This window comes from Trachurus trachurus (assembly GCF_905171665.1).
Source record: "Trachurus trachurus genome assembly, chromosome: 16".
NCBI lineage: Eukaryota > Metazoa > Chordata > Actinopteri > Carangiformes > Carangidae > Trachurus > Trachurus trachurus.
Window position 1 is genome coordinate 20,816,007 of NC_139902.1, and position 15,158 is coordinate 20,831,164.

Consider the following 15,158-nt stretch of genomic DNA (forward strand, 5'->3'; position numbering starts at 1 on the left):
CATTTTACCTAATTTGGATAATTCTATACTGGAAATAACAAGGGATGAAAACATGTGGTTTTAATGGGTTTCAATTGGCCACAAATGGCCACGATAGAGTTAAACGGGAGGATTGTATCTTAACAGAATATTATTGATATATTTGAAGTTCTGATGATGGAAAATTGAAATTCAGACAAATGTCCAGACCCTTGGGGTGTTTCGTTCCATTTGTTTTAACACAGATGAAATGATCAACAAAAAGAAACCAGGGTGGCCACAAATGGCCAGGTTAGAGCCCAGACATTCAGAGAGTCCTTTGGCGTTTTAGGATCAGTGTAGAAATAATCAAAACTTGAATGAGCTTTAGCTGTATTTCTCTCTCTTCCTCTCTCAACCTATAAGCTCTCCTCTTTTTTGATCTAATTGAGGCATAAATATCATACCTCTGAACTGTATACCTGGCCTCACCAGCTGCATGGACTCACTAAGAGTCGGCAAAGAAAATAGCTTTTGTTCATCTGAGAAAGATTCTTCAAAATGAGAATGAAAGGCAGGAAGTTATTTACAAATAAGGCGGATGCAGGTAGAAATCTGAGAAGCATACCTCTGAAAACTGAACATTTCAATCTTCTTTCTCTTGCTCCTGCAGCCTGAGAACATTGTGGTGGAACATGCATCTTCTCAGCCGGTCATCAAGCTGACAGACTTTGGTGACGCCGTTCAGATGAACCCTCCCTCGTCCTACATCCACCCTCTCCTGGGAAGCCCAGAGTTTTCTGCCCCTGAGCTGGTCCTGGGTCTGCCTGTCTCGCTGATGTCTGACCTCTGGAGTTTAGGTCTGTAACTAAAAAGCATTTCTGAATTAAAAAGTTTATTAGCAAAGCGGTACTGTTGTATTTATGGGCTGGATGTTTTACAGGGGTGGTGACCTATGTTTTACTAAGCGGCGCCTCTCCCTTCCTGGACGAGAGCTTGGAGGAGACATGCCTGAACATCTGTCGCCTGGACTTCAGCTTCCCTGAGGACTACTTCCAGGGTGTTAGCCCAGCTGCCAGGGACTTTGTCCGCCTGCTGCTCCAGGGTGAGCCAGAACGACGGCCCTCTGCGGCGTGCTGCCTGCAGGAGCCCTGGCTCCAGCCTCGAGGTGTGATTAACAGAGAAACTGGCCATGCCACCTTAAATCACACGCAGCTGCCGTCTCAGAATCATCACACAGCACATCTGGACACCTCCAGACTCATTTCCTTCATCGAGAGACGTAAACACCAGAATGATGTTCGGCCCATCGGGACCATTAAGGCCTTCCTTCAGAGCCGCCTGCTTAACCACATCTGACTAACGAAGTGAGAGAATCTACGTGTCCTGTTGCCACCATGTCCTACGTTGTTGTTGTTGGACAGAAGGAATCTACGCCTGTGCAGCAAACTACAGTGGATGAGTAACCTGGTAGAAACCTGCTGAGAGGACCACCAGCAACATGTCCACGATGATTTCCTTTTCCCTCACTAAGCCACAGAATTCATGCTGCTGCTGACTGACTGACTACTCTGCTGATAAAAACCCTCTAACTCTCCCCACCTGCCCTTAACCTTGGCATATTGTCGCTATGCCTGCACAACGAATGAACCGTTTGGATCTGTGCGAGATTCCAATCCTTGACTTAGCAGGGAGAAAACCGAGATTTCTCAACAAGCCAGCGTGAGCGAGTCTCGCGTTTTGGACAGTGTTAAACAGAGAAAAATAGAATACTGTATATTAAGAGTAATTCAGGCTGCTTTCGGTTAAACACATGAAAATGTTTTTTTGTAACGAGAGATTACTTTTTGTAAATGAAACCATGTACAGTTAGGAAACAGAGAACTGTCTTTATTCATACCTTTTGGAAAACAAAGGTTAGTTAGTACACAGAGAGAAAACAAGAGTAATGAGATGTGTGAACAAAGTGGCACCCACCAGCAGGGTCCATTTATTCTAGATGAAGACCAAAACCATGTTTTCCAGAGACACATTGTAGTAACACTCAGTGCAATAGTTTGCTTTATCTTTATGCCCCTGACTTTTAAGTTTTAAAGGTGAAATCATTTTGGTTTGTGATATTTCAGTTATCCTGACAAAGCGTAAAAGCTATTCGGCATAGCTTCTCAGATTTCTACCTGCATCCGCCTTATTTGTAAATAACTTCCTGCCTTTCATTCTCATTTTGAAGAATCTTTCTCAGATGAACAAAAGCTATATTCTTTGCCGACTCTTAGTGAGTCCATGCAGCTGGTGAGGCCAGTCAATGCTTGAGGACCCCCAGCAGCCGGATCTTCACTCTGAACAAACCGCTACTAAAAATGCACTCGTGTTTTGCATCAACTTCCCATGTGCAATGTTGCAGCTTTAACATTATGCAACTATTTATGAAGATTTGTGTTGTAGCCGTATTCTTAAAGAGGCATGTACGTACCTGGTACTGCGATAGATGTCTGTATTGTGTTAACTCTTCTGTATTAAGTTCAGTATTAATATCTGTTAAGCCCCCAGACAAGAGGAGGGTTTTCAAAAATAATGTATAAAAATATGTATCTATGAAATATAGGCACTTATGCTTTCATTTTGTCATTGTTCTGTTTTTATTTTCTGTAACAAAACCAAAGTTGACTATGCTTTCTTTTCCTGCTAAAATGTGTTTTTTTTTGTTGTTGTTTTTTTTAATTTCTCATGTTAAGTTATAACAGAGCACACTGAACCCAGACATATGAGTGTTTACATAGGTTCAGTCTGGCTTTATTTATTCTTATTGTACTGTAATAAGAAATTGTTTGGTGGTATATTGAGAAAAAAAACTAATACTTCACTTGTCTTTTTTCAAGCTGTGCACAAAGTGGTTTGCTGTGTGAGTTTGTTTGGCTTTTGTAGCTAGATACTGGTGTATGTTGCTAGATTTTTTAGCATCTCAGTTCGACGTCATTGAGACAGACCTGGTTGACTTTTTTTTTTCTTTAACCAAGCAATAGATTTGGAAAAATTGCTTATTGTGACCCATCGAACATGGATTTTAAATGATTGGGAAATGCACCATACTTTTTAGGAGACACCCAAATATCACACCACCGACATTTCAAATACACTCCTTTGATAAGTGTCCATCAGCACTAACAGGTATCTGCCGTGAAAGAGATCTCTTCCAGTTGTTTTTATTTTGAAGGAGCTGATGTCTTTAAGTGAAGAAGTTGTTGAAAACTTCTTCTTTTTTAAAGTGCCAGTTGAGTGAGTCAACCTAGAGAGGTGGGTGAAACTGAAAATGTGCATTGTTTGTTATTTTCTTTGAAGGTTGTTAGCGTTACTGTCACATGATTTAATGTTTTTTTTTTAAAAGTTAATAACATGTTGAGTTTAATGACTCCTGTTGGTCTGTACAGTCAAAGTCTCTCAGTTTGTGTCATTTCTTATTTATTGGTATGGACCTGAGTTTCCCAAATTCATGCTGTTCATCACTTTAACAAATTCTCTTAAAGCCTATACATGAAAAACACACAAAAAAAGATCTAAGTAATAAAATGCCTTTGGGAAACTCGGCCTGTTCATGATGTAAAGATGTACAGAGAGGGTCGGGCAGTTTGCCCACACCCAGGATGTAAACCTCATAACTGTCATATTTTAAATACACATAGAACAAGACTGCAGCAATGTCATTTTGAATGTCTTATAATGACTTCTTTTTACTTTTGCATGTATATTTCTTTGTACAGAAGATTGTGTTTACATTTTGTGTTGTAAATATTTTATTTTGTCCTCTGTTATTTTGCCATTAAACGTACAAGGAACAATGGTTGTCTCTCAGACCCTGCATTCACATACATACATCCACATGAAGCCGTACTGTAATTGTCTTGAAGTCATTTTTGTGTTTTACATAACCTTCAGTGTTTGGGTGGAGAGCTTGTGTTCACCACACATGATTTGATGTTTCCTTTTTATTCTTACTTGATGATAACTGTAATATTTTTAGACACATGGGAAAAACGTTTTTTAACAACGGAAAGCAAGCCTATCTCATCATAATGAGAGAGACAGGTACAGTAATAGTGGGTGAACTCATTTACCGTGTGTGTACTGTGTTGGAGATCTATATCTGAGATTAACCATAAAAAGGAACTAGAGTGCGGGTGTCAGTAACCTTATCTTCCATCTGCAGATGCTGTGTCTGTGCATCAATCAGTTCGCTGCTGTTTCAGTGCACAGAGCAGAGCGCACAGTTCCCCCACCTCCTTAATCCACTTCAACTTGTTCTTCTTGAACGAACAGGAGAAGTCACCACAACTTTTATTTTTTATGCTTTGACAAACACGCCGTGATTATCATCTCAGAAAACATTTTATGAAATATGAGCAGGAAGTCCTTTATTGCACAACTGTAGCCTATTCAATGCAACACATATAAATACTAAATGAAAACTTTGCCATTCACTTTAAGAGGTAAAGCCGGTCTGATCCAGTTCACCTTTGTTCACCTACAGTATACAACACACCACGGTGCATGTCTGCACGTTTCTGTAAGGAACATGCGTGAGAATGAAAGAGCTATTCTTGCAAGGTGTGAGATTAACTTTGTATTTTCTCACCTTCAGCTGTTGTTTATGTTTTGCATGAAACCACAGAAGAGGACATATCTGTACAATCATGACACGATCTGATAAAAAATATCACATAAGAGCTATGAGGTGTAAAGGTGGTGCATGATGGTACAGTGTTCCTTTTTATTTATTTATTTTAATCACGTTTAAATCTCATATCCTACTTTACACAACTGATTTGACCAATCTAATCACTGATTACGGGATTTATTTTGTGTATCTCTCAGCATCCAGACATTATTTCCCCATAGTGATGTATCGCCTACTTGAGCTTCTGGGTATCCCTTTGTCTCCTCAACCCACTGAATTCAGCACTGAGTCACACACATAAATCCCTGGCTGTCTGACTATTCAATTCTTGGTTAAAGTGAAACCCCTAGATGAGTTACCAATATCAACTTGACTGAAACTGTTTCTTTCTGCGAAAGGGACTTCTGAGAAAGGTGGCGTGACTGACTTACTGCATTATCAGAGTGTAGTACATCCACTGTGCCACTAGATGGCACTATAGCTCTGATTATGTACTTAACAGTTCTGACTATTGTAGCCTAGAGTGCCTATACATGTTCAATTAAAATAGCCACCAGTGAGATGAGGTTAACAGCACAAGACCCAGTCTCTCAGGGTTCATTGCTCTATCAACAAGAAAAAAAGGTGTCACAAAATATGTAATATGGGGTGCTCTGGGGTCGAATGGTCAGTGCATAATGCCAATTATATGCAGTGCACAGTGATTCTCTAGCACTCAAATCAAGTAACAATAGTCAGAATCAGAAACAGGCTCCCCACCAGCTCGGTTACACCCTGCTATCGCCAGATGCACAAACTATTTTCTTTGCCGACTCTTCAGTTTTTTTTTCTTTATGTTTGCTAATCAGATATGCAAGTTTTTGTGTCTAATTTCATCCGAGAAACCTTAAAACCTAGGACCTATAAGTTCCATGCTTTTACTTTCCCCACTGTTTTATATTGGTAGGTTATTCATTTATTTGACGTGCAATATTGTATATGTATGTGTTACAGTGTAATGTGTTTCTACCACAGTTAGCCGACAGAAGCACACACACGCCCACACACTCACACCAACATACTTGCTATGTCACTACTATACCACCATTTACTGTATTTTGTCTTTGTCTTTGTCTTTGTGCAAAGAAAATCCAGTGAAATACCAGCAGTGGTTACAGGGTGGTGGGTGGAGTAAAAAGAAGTGTGACTTCTTTTGTTAGGTTCTACACTCCACTGGTTTGTGGCTTTCACAGACAACACCTCCTGCCCCAGGTGCAATGAAATGAGACAGAGCAGCACACTCTGTTGTAGGAGATAAAATTGGGGACCTTAATATTTTATAATACACATTTACAAGTTCAGATGAAATATTCAAATGTTGTTTCTCTTGCATCCTATCTATCAAGATTTACTCACGACTACTAATGAATCTACTAATGACTGTTTCTCCTGTCTTTAATTCAGTAGATCACATGGAAAGGATAACTGCAACCAGTGTCCTGATGAATGGATCTTAATGACTGACGATGCTAACTCAGCTATTTTTTCATGTAGTGTCACCAACATACGGTTGAAGATTTGAGTTAATCAACTTGGGATAATGTTTGTCAGAATCATTAATGAAACAAGATTCTGCTCCTATAAGAGCCTAATTTATTATTTATCTGGCAGTATATAAACTGAAAGATAGATGTTAACATCTCCAGAGCTGGTTTTCCATTTAAAAGAGGCACTAAATTTAAATCTGCAATGAACATATTTGTAAAAAAAAAAAGAAAAAAAAAAAAATCGCACAGAGCTGACAGATTTGTCACATTACTCCACTGCTCAGCAGGTGGCAGCCACTATGCAGCAGACCACCAGCACAGACCCGAAAGAAGAAGTAGACTGCATTCTAGTAACCATGGATGTAAACAAGACTGGATTCAAATTACATTTTGCAACCACAAATGTGATGAGGAAGCGCTCAAGACAGAACTTCTAAATTTAACTTCTTAACTTCTGTTGAATTATGTTAATGAGTGTTGCCAGATCTCACAACTGTCCCCCTATCTGCCAACAGAAGGTGCCCTTGTGTCCCACAAGATGCCAAGGTCCAAGATGCAAAGTAACAGTAAGTTACTTTTTTTTCACAGTGTCTGCAACACACTCACAATCACATTTTTTTTTAAATATAAGTTACTTTTGTAATCCTGTTATGTGTAACTAGTTTCTCCACAGCACTGCTCCTGAAACATGTTTTCAGTCTTAGCAGCAGGGCCAGTCCCACTTCACTGCTTCACACCACTTCTTCAGTGCAAGTTACTGTCAGCTGCTGTGTAAATACTGTAGCTCATGGGAGGAAACTCTTAGCAACGTCTTCTGCAATGTAGGACTATTTCGACTTTACATAACACTTTTTCTTTCTTTTCATAACAAGCACCATACACAGCACTACTTTTGCATGTTTTGAGGTCACACCAGGTCCATGGTCTGTCTCACTTTATCTTTTGATATCTGACGATAATGAGCACAAATACATAAATTGGACAGGGCACAAGAATCCACATGAGTGAGGATACTGCAATCAGTGCTCCTCTCTGGCTGAAGGCTGTGCCAAGAAAAACAAGACGATAAAATTCCAAAGGGGTGAAAGTGAGAAAACAAAACGCAGCAGTATACAGATAAACACAAATAACACACAACAAGACTTCACTGCATCTATGGTGTTTTTCCATAACATAGTTTTATTGAAAAAGCAAAATATGATACATATATAGGCTATTTAACATGACATCAAAATTACAAAAAATGCTGCTTGTGTTTATACATTCAGCAGGGTTGTCCTAACAACATGAAATATCAAGAACTACTCACAATATGCTTATATTCCTAGTACAACAAAAACATTTTACAAAATGAAGACTTGTGAGACAGATCATGGTACCATTGATAACAGTGGAAATTCTATAGGATGTAATTCAGCAAATATTACAGATGAAAATATCATATCAGTCATAAAAAACATGTGTTGCATTTCTGCCTGCATCAGCATTTAGGTGTCACTCTAAGTGGACAACTTTTGTTTCACTGTTACTCTGGAGTCAGTCCTCTAGGGAAATAAACACAATGACTAAACACTGTCAAAAGTGTTAAGCAACAGTTGTTCTTCTAAGTGCTTTGGAAATCTTTGTTGCTAGAAAGAGTCAAACAGGATGGGAGGGAGGGTCTTGCAGGGGAGTTTACTCATCCAGTGTCTATATAAACTGGGGTACTTTCAGTACAGTCAGTTGCTCTGCAGACCAAACAGGGTCTTGGTTATTATTATTCAGACAATTTTCACTTCTTGTCTCTTGCAGTTTATTTCTGAGACTGCAAACCACATCGCAGTCATGTGTTGTTAAAGCTCCACCCTAATGATTTCATACATCATGGTCATTTCATCAGTCAAGGTCAGTACTTGTCAGTGAGTAAAAACAGATGTATAGAGTCTTGTGATAACATCACGCTACAGACAGGAAATGCAGGAGCAGTGATGCGGATGTTGTGGTTTGTACGATAGGTGTATGCATCACGCTGCTTGACTAGCTCGTGCCCTTCTAAATGGGTTTAGCTGAATACAACCCCTGATGATCTAGATGTTTTTACTGTATCTCAGTTTGGTGTTATGGTTTCGTGACAGGAAGCCTGGATTGCAAAGATGTGGTTATATAGATAAAGGTGTTAATGATGGGGTTACAGCAGGAGTAGTGTAAAATTTGGTTCATATGGACATTGACCCACTTGGCTCCAAATGCATCTAAATTACCCTCTCTTTTATGTAACCACTCTTTCTTGAGTCAACCAACTTAATAAGTAAGAGGTGTTATATTTATTTCTTCAATATCCTCATTAAGTGTGACAAACATGAGCACGCTTATCACCTTATAGTGGAGTAACAACTGCAAAGGTTAAGCTGACAGCTTGGTTACACACTTCCCCTTTCAGGTCGTGGTTTTTCTGTAGGTTGGGGTGCAAACCTGCAGCAGCCGTGCTGTAAAACCTGCAAAACTGACACTGCAAGATGCATCAGAGACCTTTTGCTCTGCAGTAGTTACTCAAAAACAAAAGCATTTGTCAGAGTGGTCATCCTGTCATAGAAGTTTCATTATTTCATTTCCCACAATTTAATGCAAGGTAACGGTAAGTATCTAGTAGTATCTATCTGGTTAGACTCTGGACTCCCCTCATTTAATTCCAAAGGATATGTGAGTTAAACTTGCAGGTGCAGATCCAATCTGTTTCCTCTTTCCAACAAAGATTGTCAAATATCTAAACCATACAGTGCAAGTCCATTATATATTCATATGGTCTACTAATCTTATGTATCATAGAAAAAAACATCATGTATTTACATCATCATGACACCATGCGTCTCTTCTCTTTGGAAGCTGTCTTGTCTGTAGCGCATCCTCAGGCGTTTTTTGACGTTTTGGAAGCTTTTGGTGTGAATGCACAGTTAAACTGATACATGGTCACATGTTCTTTCCTTTATTTGTAAAGATCAATCACTGAACAGCTTAATTCCCAATTCATTAACCTAAGTCTCAGTAATCTTTGTTATCTAAATAACAATTTTTGGTGAGAAAAAAAAAACAGAAAAAGAAAAAAAAAATCTGTACAGGCTCTATTATTCTATTTCCTCAGAAGATTTGTTTAATAGCTACAGGGAATCACCTGCTCAAGGTGGCAAAGAGGTGTCATGCCCTCATGTATCTTGTGATGCACATTTTAGTTGAAACATTTTGTATTTGTTGTATTGGCTACATATTGTAACAGTGACTAAATGTACGAAAAATACGTTCTTCATTCCCATACTTGTCTATATCTCCACTAGAGAACCGAAATTCAAACCTTTTCCAGTTTTTATTATAACCTACAAAGAGGAAATATTACTTTTACTTCTTTTTGAATTCACAAGAATAAACACATAACACATACCACACCCATTTCACACTGTTCACACAGCAGCGCTCCTCTCATCTACGCTGGTGGTTTGTGAGTAGACTGACCCAGGTATCCTGTCCTGAGGTATGCAGGCCTTGACCACCTGGCACAGCCTGCAGGGAGTCCTGTTTATCAACCTCAGCAGGTGCCTCCTGAACTTCTCCCCAACAAACACATACAGGATGGGGTTGAGGCAGCTGTGCGAGAAGGCAATGACCTGGGTGACTTCTACAGTCAGTTTGATGGCTTTGCTGCTTTCACATTCTGTATAGACACCCAGCAGCTCCAGTGCTTTGAATAACGATGCAACATTGTAGGGGACCCAGCAGAAAAAGAAAACAGCTACAACTACGACAACTAAACGGATGGCCTGTTTCTTGGATGACTGGCTGTACAGCAGGCGCCAGATAATCTGTGAGTAGCAGAAACACATGATGATAATCGGCACAAACAAACCCAAAATGTTCATTTTAAAAAGGCTAAAGATCACCCAGAAGTGGCGGTTGGATTGGCCGTTGACGTCGTCCCACTCCCTAGAGTTGGGATATCCAGTGTAACAAGAGTAAGTAAAGTTAGCTCCCATTTGCTGTTTGAGAAAGATCAGGTCAGGGAAAGAAGAAAAAAATCCAGCCACCCACGTGATAGAAGCTGCAATCAATCCAAAAGACCGTGTTCGTGCTCTCATTGCGTAAACAGCATGAACTATGGCCAGGTATCGGTCGATGCTCATTAGACTGACGAAGTAGATCCCACAGTAAAAGGAAATATGATAAATGCCCAGGACGACCTTGCACATCACATCTCCAAACACCCACTGGTCCCAGGCTTGGTGGGCTTGGAAGGGAAGGGAACACACCAAGAGAAGGTCGGCGATGGCCAGGTTGAGAAGGCACACGTCAGTCATACTGCGCAGTCGTGCACCACAGGCAATGACCCAGATGACCAGGGCGTTACCAAGAAGGCCCAGCAGGAAGAAAATGGCGTATATGGCGGGAAGAAATTTGGCCCCATAACGCTCATACCTACATATCCCATAACCATCGATCCCCAGGTTGTAATATTCGGAGTAATCATATGCGTATGATGATGTAAGGCTGAGGAGAAAAACAAGAACACACAGAAAAAACAATGGTTTTAGATGATTGTATCTTCATGTGCAAAAACTATTTCCTCTATGCAGTGTACAGTAGTATGGAAAACCTATAAGCGAATTATTTGTCTCATGTTCCTGAACATTCAGTGTGTCTAAATGCCATTGCAAATTAAGTGACTTCTGAGCAGTGTTTGTGAATGATACTCTGTCCACTTGCTGACATGAACACCATCCTGTACAATTAGTAAAACACGTGTTTATGCCGTTGAAATGCAAAACAAAACGCTATTTTATTTATCTACACTCCTGTTCCTCCCATATCCTAAGATCCTTTTGGCAGTGGAGTAAATGTGGATACAGTAATATTCAAGCTGTTTGAAGACAGCAGCAGCTGACAAACATCCAGCTAACAATGTCTAATCTGAGTATGTGTTGGGAAATCTTTTGTGATTGCACTCATTGCATGTGAATTAAGAATCGCCCTTTGTCGGTTAGGCTAAGCAGTTACATGGAGCAGTTTTCACAAATGCAATAGGCTAATAAACACCAAATAGCAAGGGAATAAAGACAAATAAGACAAAGACAAATGATCCAACTACCTATGGGAAGCACCATAATAAGCCGCACTGACAAACAGATATAAAACAGCAATAGTAAAAGCAGATGATGATGATGAAACTCTGGACTGAAAAGCTTGACCAGCTGCAGACAAAAGTTTTAGGTATGCTAGGCGTAAAGGAAAACAAAAGGTGACAGTGAGCAGGAAACTGACAGCGAGCCATCACAGACAGTGTGGTGGAGTGTCATAATCAACAAAGGAAGTAAATGTGTCAGCTCTTACCCTGATACATCAGTGGTAGATGGATTCTCGTCAGTAGACATGACTGTGGCTGTGATCAGCTGTCTGCAAAATACATGAAAAAGAAGGAAAAACCATGACCTACTACTAAGAACAGCTGTGCACAACATAGTGATCCAAGTCAAACAATGTTCCTCCCTGCTTGTTATTTTTGGGGGACTTTTTTTTTTTTTTTTGCTTTTTTGGACAGGAGCGTGAAGAGAGACAGTAAAATAGGATGAGATACTAGGGGAATGACATGCAGTAGAGATCATCTAGGTCGGCAGTCAAACCAGTGATCAGATGCTTAGAGGTATAGACTACCAATATGGGACACACTATAACCACTCGACTGAGTGGTTATAGTGTGTCCTATAATACTACTGATGAGGTTTTTGAGGCTTTAGGCTTTTTATGAAAATGATGAGTGATGAGTCAAATTGAGGTGTTAGTATAGTCTGTATAAATTCAGTATAATCACTCTTAATTATAATTAAGAGTTTAAAGAAGCAACAATTCTTCATTACAGTGAGAGGCTCAACATTGTTATACAGACTTTGCCTCTGTGATGTTGAGTATACTGTATGGCAAGGCAAGGCAAGTTTATTAGTTGGCTATCTCAAAGGGCTTTACGCAGAAATGCCATCACCTCTGTGCCTACAGAGCCAGGACTACCCTGCACATATTGTTTTATAATTGCATAACCAGTGTTTGTGCACATGCAGTTATGTTGTTGCACTTACAAACCATTGAAACTGCACAATTTATTTCTCAGCGGGATTAGAGTGTGCTGAATCAAATCAAACCTGCTGGAAGGATGGAGAGCGGTGGACGCGCCAGACCAGATTCTGATCATCCGCAATGTATTTGAACATTTTTGTGTCTCTAAAAGCTAATGCATGTTATTTGACATTGGTCGTGGTTGAGGTATGCGCTCTCTCAATGTGTTTAAAAGTTATCAAATGTCTATCTTCATCAAACATCTATCTTCATCATCTTTACGAGAACTTTTCTTGTGAAGTCAAAAAGAAGTAAAAGTAATTTTTCTCTGTGTACGTTTTTTAGGATGAAAACAAAACAGGAAAAGGTGTGAATTTTGGCACTTACGGTTGTCTAGTGGAGATATAGACAAGTATGGGAATTAATAACATATTTTTCCTACATTTTGTCACTGTTAGCAGCCTTAAAGCAGAAGTAAGTGATCCGGTCGTTTTGGCTAACTTCTTGTCAGCTGATGGAGTGAGCAGTCCCCGCACTCGTCATGGATCTATTGGTCCTCGTCCCTACGTCACCACATTCACGCGCATCCCTTGGCTGCACACAGCCCTTTATGCCGTTCTCTCTCCTCATTGGATAAAGGTTGTAGGATACAAGGAAAGTTTTCTCCTCGGTTTACAGCAGAGCAGAGTGACTGACAGACCCGTGTTTCGGACCAAACACTCACATAAGTGATTGCTGTCGGAAGATATAACTATTTAAGACTTATATTAACACAAACATTCCGCTTACTTCTGCTTTAATATGTAGCCAATACAACAAATACAAAATGTTTCTCTGAACTAAACATTTCTTTCAACTAAAATAATTATTACAAGATACATAACATCTCTTTGCCACCTTGAGTAAAGCCTTTAACGTAATAAGGCCTGTCCAGATTTTTTTTTTTTTCTGTTTCTGTTTTTCCACCAAAAATTGTGCTGAACTGAGACTGGAAAAAACTCAACATGCTTTAGAGTGCATGTCAGTGTTGGAATAGTGTGTAGTCAGCCGATGACTCTGGATAAAGAGTGCAATCCCAGGCTATGAGGAAATGTGATGCATGCTTTTCCCACAGCTGTAAGCATTATTTTTTACTTTTTGTTTTAGTCTGGAAGTCAAGAACAGGGAAGCTGTCTCATGACAGTAATGTTGTAAAAGTCAGACAGATTTGTTCACTGTTTAATGTTTTATATATTTCTTCAAACCAGATTTTGGTTAAAAAAAACAAACAAAAAAACATTATGCATGGGCCCATAGTAAGACACAGATGGAGGACTTGAACCTGTGAGAAATACAGTATAATCCAAATATCTTAAGTCCAGATACTGGAAACTTTATAGAGGTCTTTTACTTCTTCCTTGACAATTTTCAAACATGTAACAGATAACATTTATTTACATTTTCATGGTTCTTTTGATAGGAATAGAAACAATAGACATAGACACGACACTCAAGAGCTGTCCAATGCAAGTATCACACTGTTTATGCCATTTACACCCGTCTCTAGAGGGGCTTTCATGAAAAAATAAGAAATTAAAACATAGATTACAGCTTAATGCCATTTAGTATTTAAAATAATCATGAATCAAACATGAGTAGCCTACAGGATTTTGTTGTCTTTTCAAATGAGTTTCAAGCTAATTTTTAGAGATCAGTTTCTTGTCACCAGAACATTTGATCCTTTCACAGAAAAAGCTGTCTGAGCAAAAAATCTTTAATAAACCACTCTGTCTTTAACCTCTTATTGTATGTGATATAAACTGATTACGACTTCATGGGAAAAAAATGTCTCAGAGCTAGTCAGTGCGTTGTAACAATTATGCACCTAATCATTGTCACTGACTGTCATTATGTGAATTTGCTTTTCAAAAATAGCAGTTGACATAACAGTTAAAATGTTAATGAGATTGTATTATTAAAAGCTGAATCAATGTGCTGCAGCTTCATACTTGTGTTGAAATTTGACACATCAAATAAAAAAAACAAAAACGACAATGAACATATGTGAAATAAGTGATAAAAAAAATTTACCTGCAAGCACTGGCTAGAAGTTGGTTGATTTAGGTGGACTCTGAATGGACGGCCAGATCAATGCGATCAGACAATCAGCTGTTCACCAAACGATCAGCTGTACATCCAGTTTGAATATGCATGATAGAGGTGAAGTGAATGATGGTTAACATAAAATCAACAGCAAGTTTAGGGAAGTGTGCAAACCATTTCAAAAGCACTCCCATCCCCTAACCCAAGTGTACAGGGGGCTTGTGGTGTTATGCATTTGACAGGTCGGTTTTTTTTACTTCCTGACAATTCGAGAAGTGTTCACGTACAGGCCCACATGGTCTGTGGTGTGCTGAACCACAAGTACCTACATGTTTTATGTTTCAAGTATGCTGGGTAACTCAGAAGACAGCATGCACAGCTAGGCTTGTGCAGTTGTTATGCATGGAAGAAGTGATACTGCTGACACAGCCATCAATGAAATCTAGTCTGGTATTGTCAGTCTCAGAACAACACTGTGTATAAAGAGCAAATTACTTTCTCTAAGTAGGGAAAAGTTCTGACTAATATCTAAAGGCCAAACAGAGATATGACTATTGCTTTTTACAGATCTTAACATTTTTGTGCATCATTTTGAGCCAAATTGTCGTCCAAGATTAACAAAGAGTTTCACCTTAGTCAGTATGTTATTGTTATATGACACAGGGATTCTGCTCAGTCTGCACACTTCTTGTCAAAAACTCACCAGGAATGACTGCTGTTAACTGTTTTAATCACCTCATGCATTTTGGTACTGATGCACTTCTGTGTCAAGAGGCTTTTGACATGTGGTCTTGATGAGATGCACACTACAGTGTTGCACATATGCACACCAGAACGTTGCTTTAAACTCA

General features: G+C 39.3%; 2 protein-coding genes across 2 annotated transcripts in view; one reads left to right on the forward strand and one right to left on the reverse strand.

The window, feature by feature from the left end:
- The window catches only part of triob (trio Rho guanine nucleotide exchange factor b), an 84,107-nt gene extending 80,342 nt beyond the window's left edge, over positions 1 to 3,765 (forward strand). Inside the window, exons 59-60 of the mRNA XM_083989711.1 lie at positions 632 to 818; positions 902 to 3,765. Of these exons, the coding sequence (XP_083845837.1) occupies positions 632 to 818; positions 902 to 1,317 (603 nt within the window). The 3' untranslated portion in view covers positions 1,318 to 3,765. The remainder of the gene's footprint in view (positions 1 to 631; positions 819 to 901) is intronic.
- Positions 3,766 to 9,587: 5,822 nt separating this feature from the next.
- LOC310999913 (C-C chemokine receptor type 5-like) lies at positions 9,588 to 14,403 on the reverse strand (the record flags this gene model as incomplete). The annotated part of the gene is made up of 3 exons (XM_083990522.1): positions 14,296 to 14,403; positions 11,509 to 11,571; positions 9,588 to 10,668 (listed from the first exon to the last, which is right to left on the reverse strand). The coding sequence occupies exons 2-3, from the start codon at positions 11,547 to 11,549 to the stop codon at positions 9,588 to 9,590; spliced, it is 1,122 nt and encodes a 373-aa protein (XP_083846648.1). The 5' UTR covers positions 11,550 to 11,571; positions 14,296 to 14,403.
- Between the last annotated feature and the right edge of the window lie 755 nt (positions 14,404 to 15,158).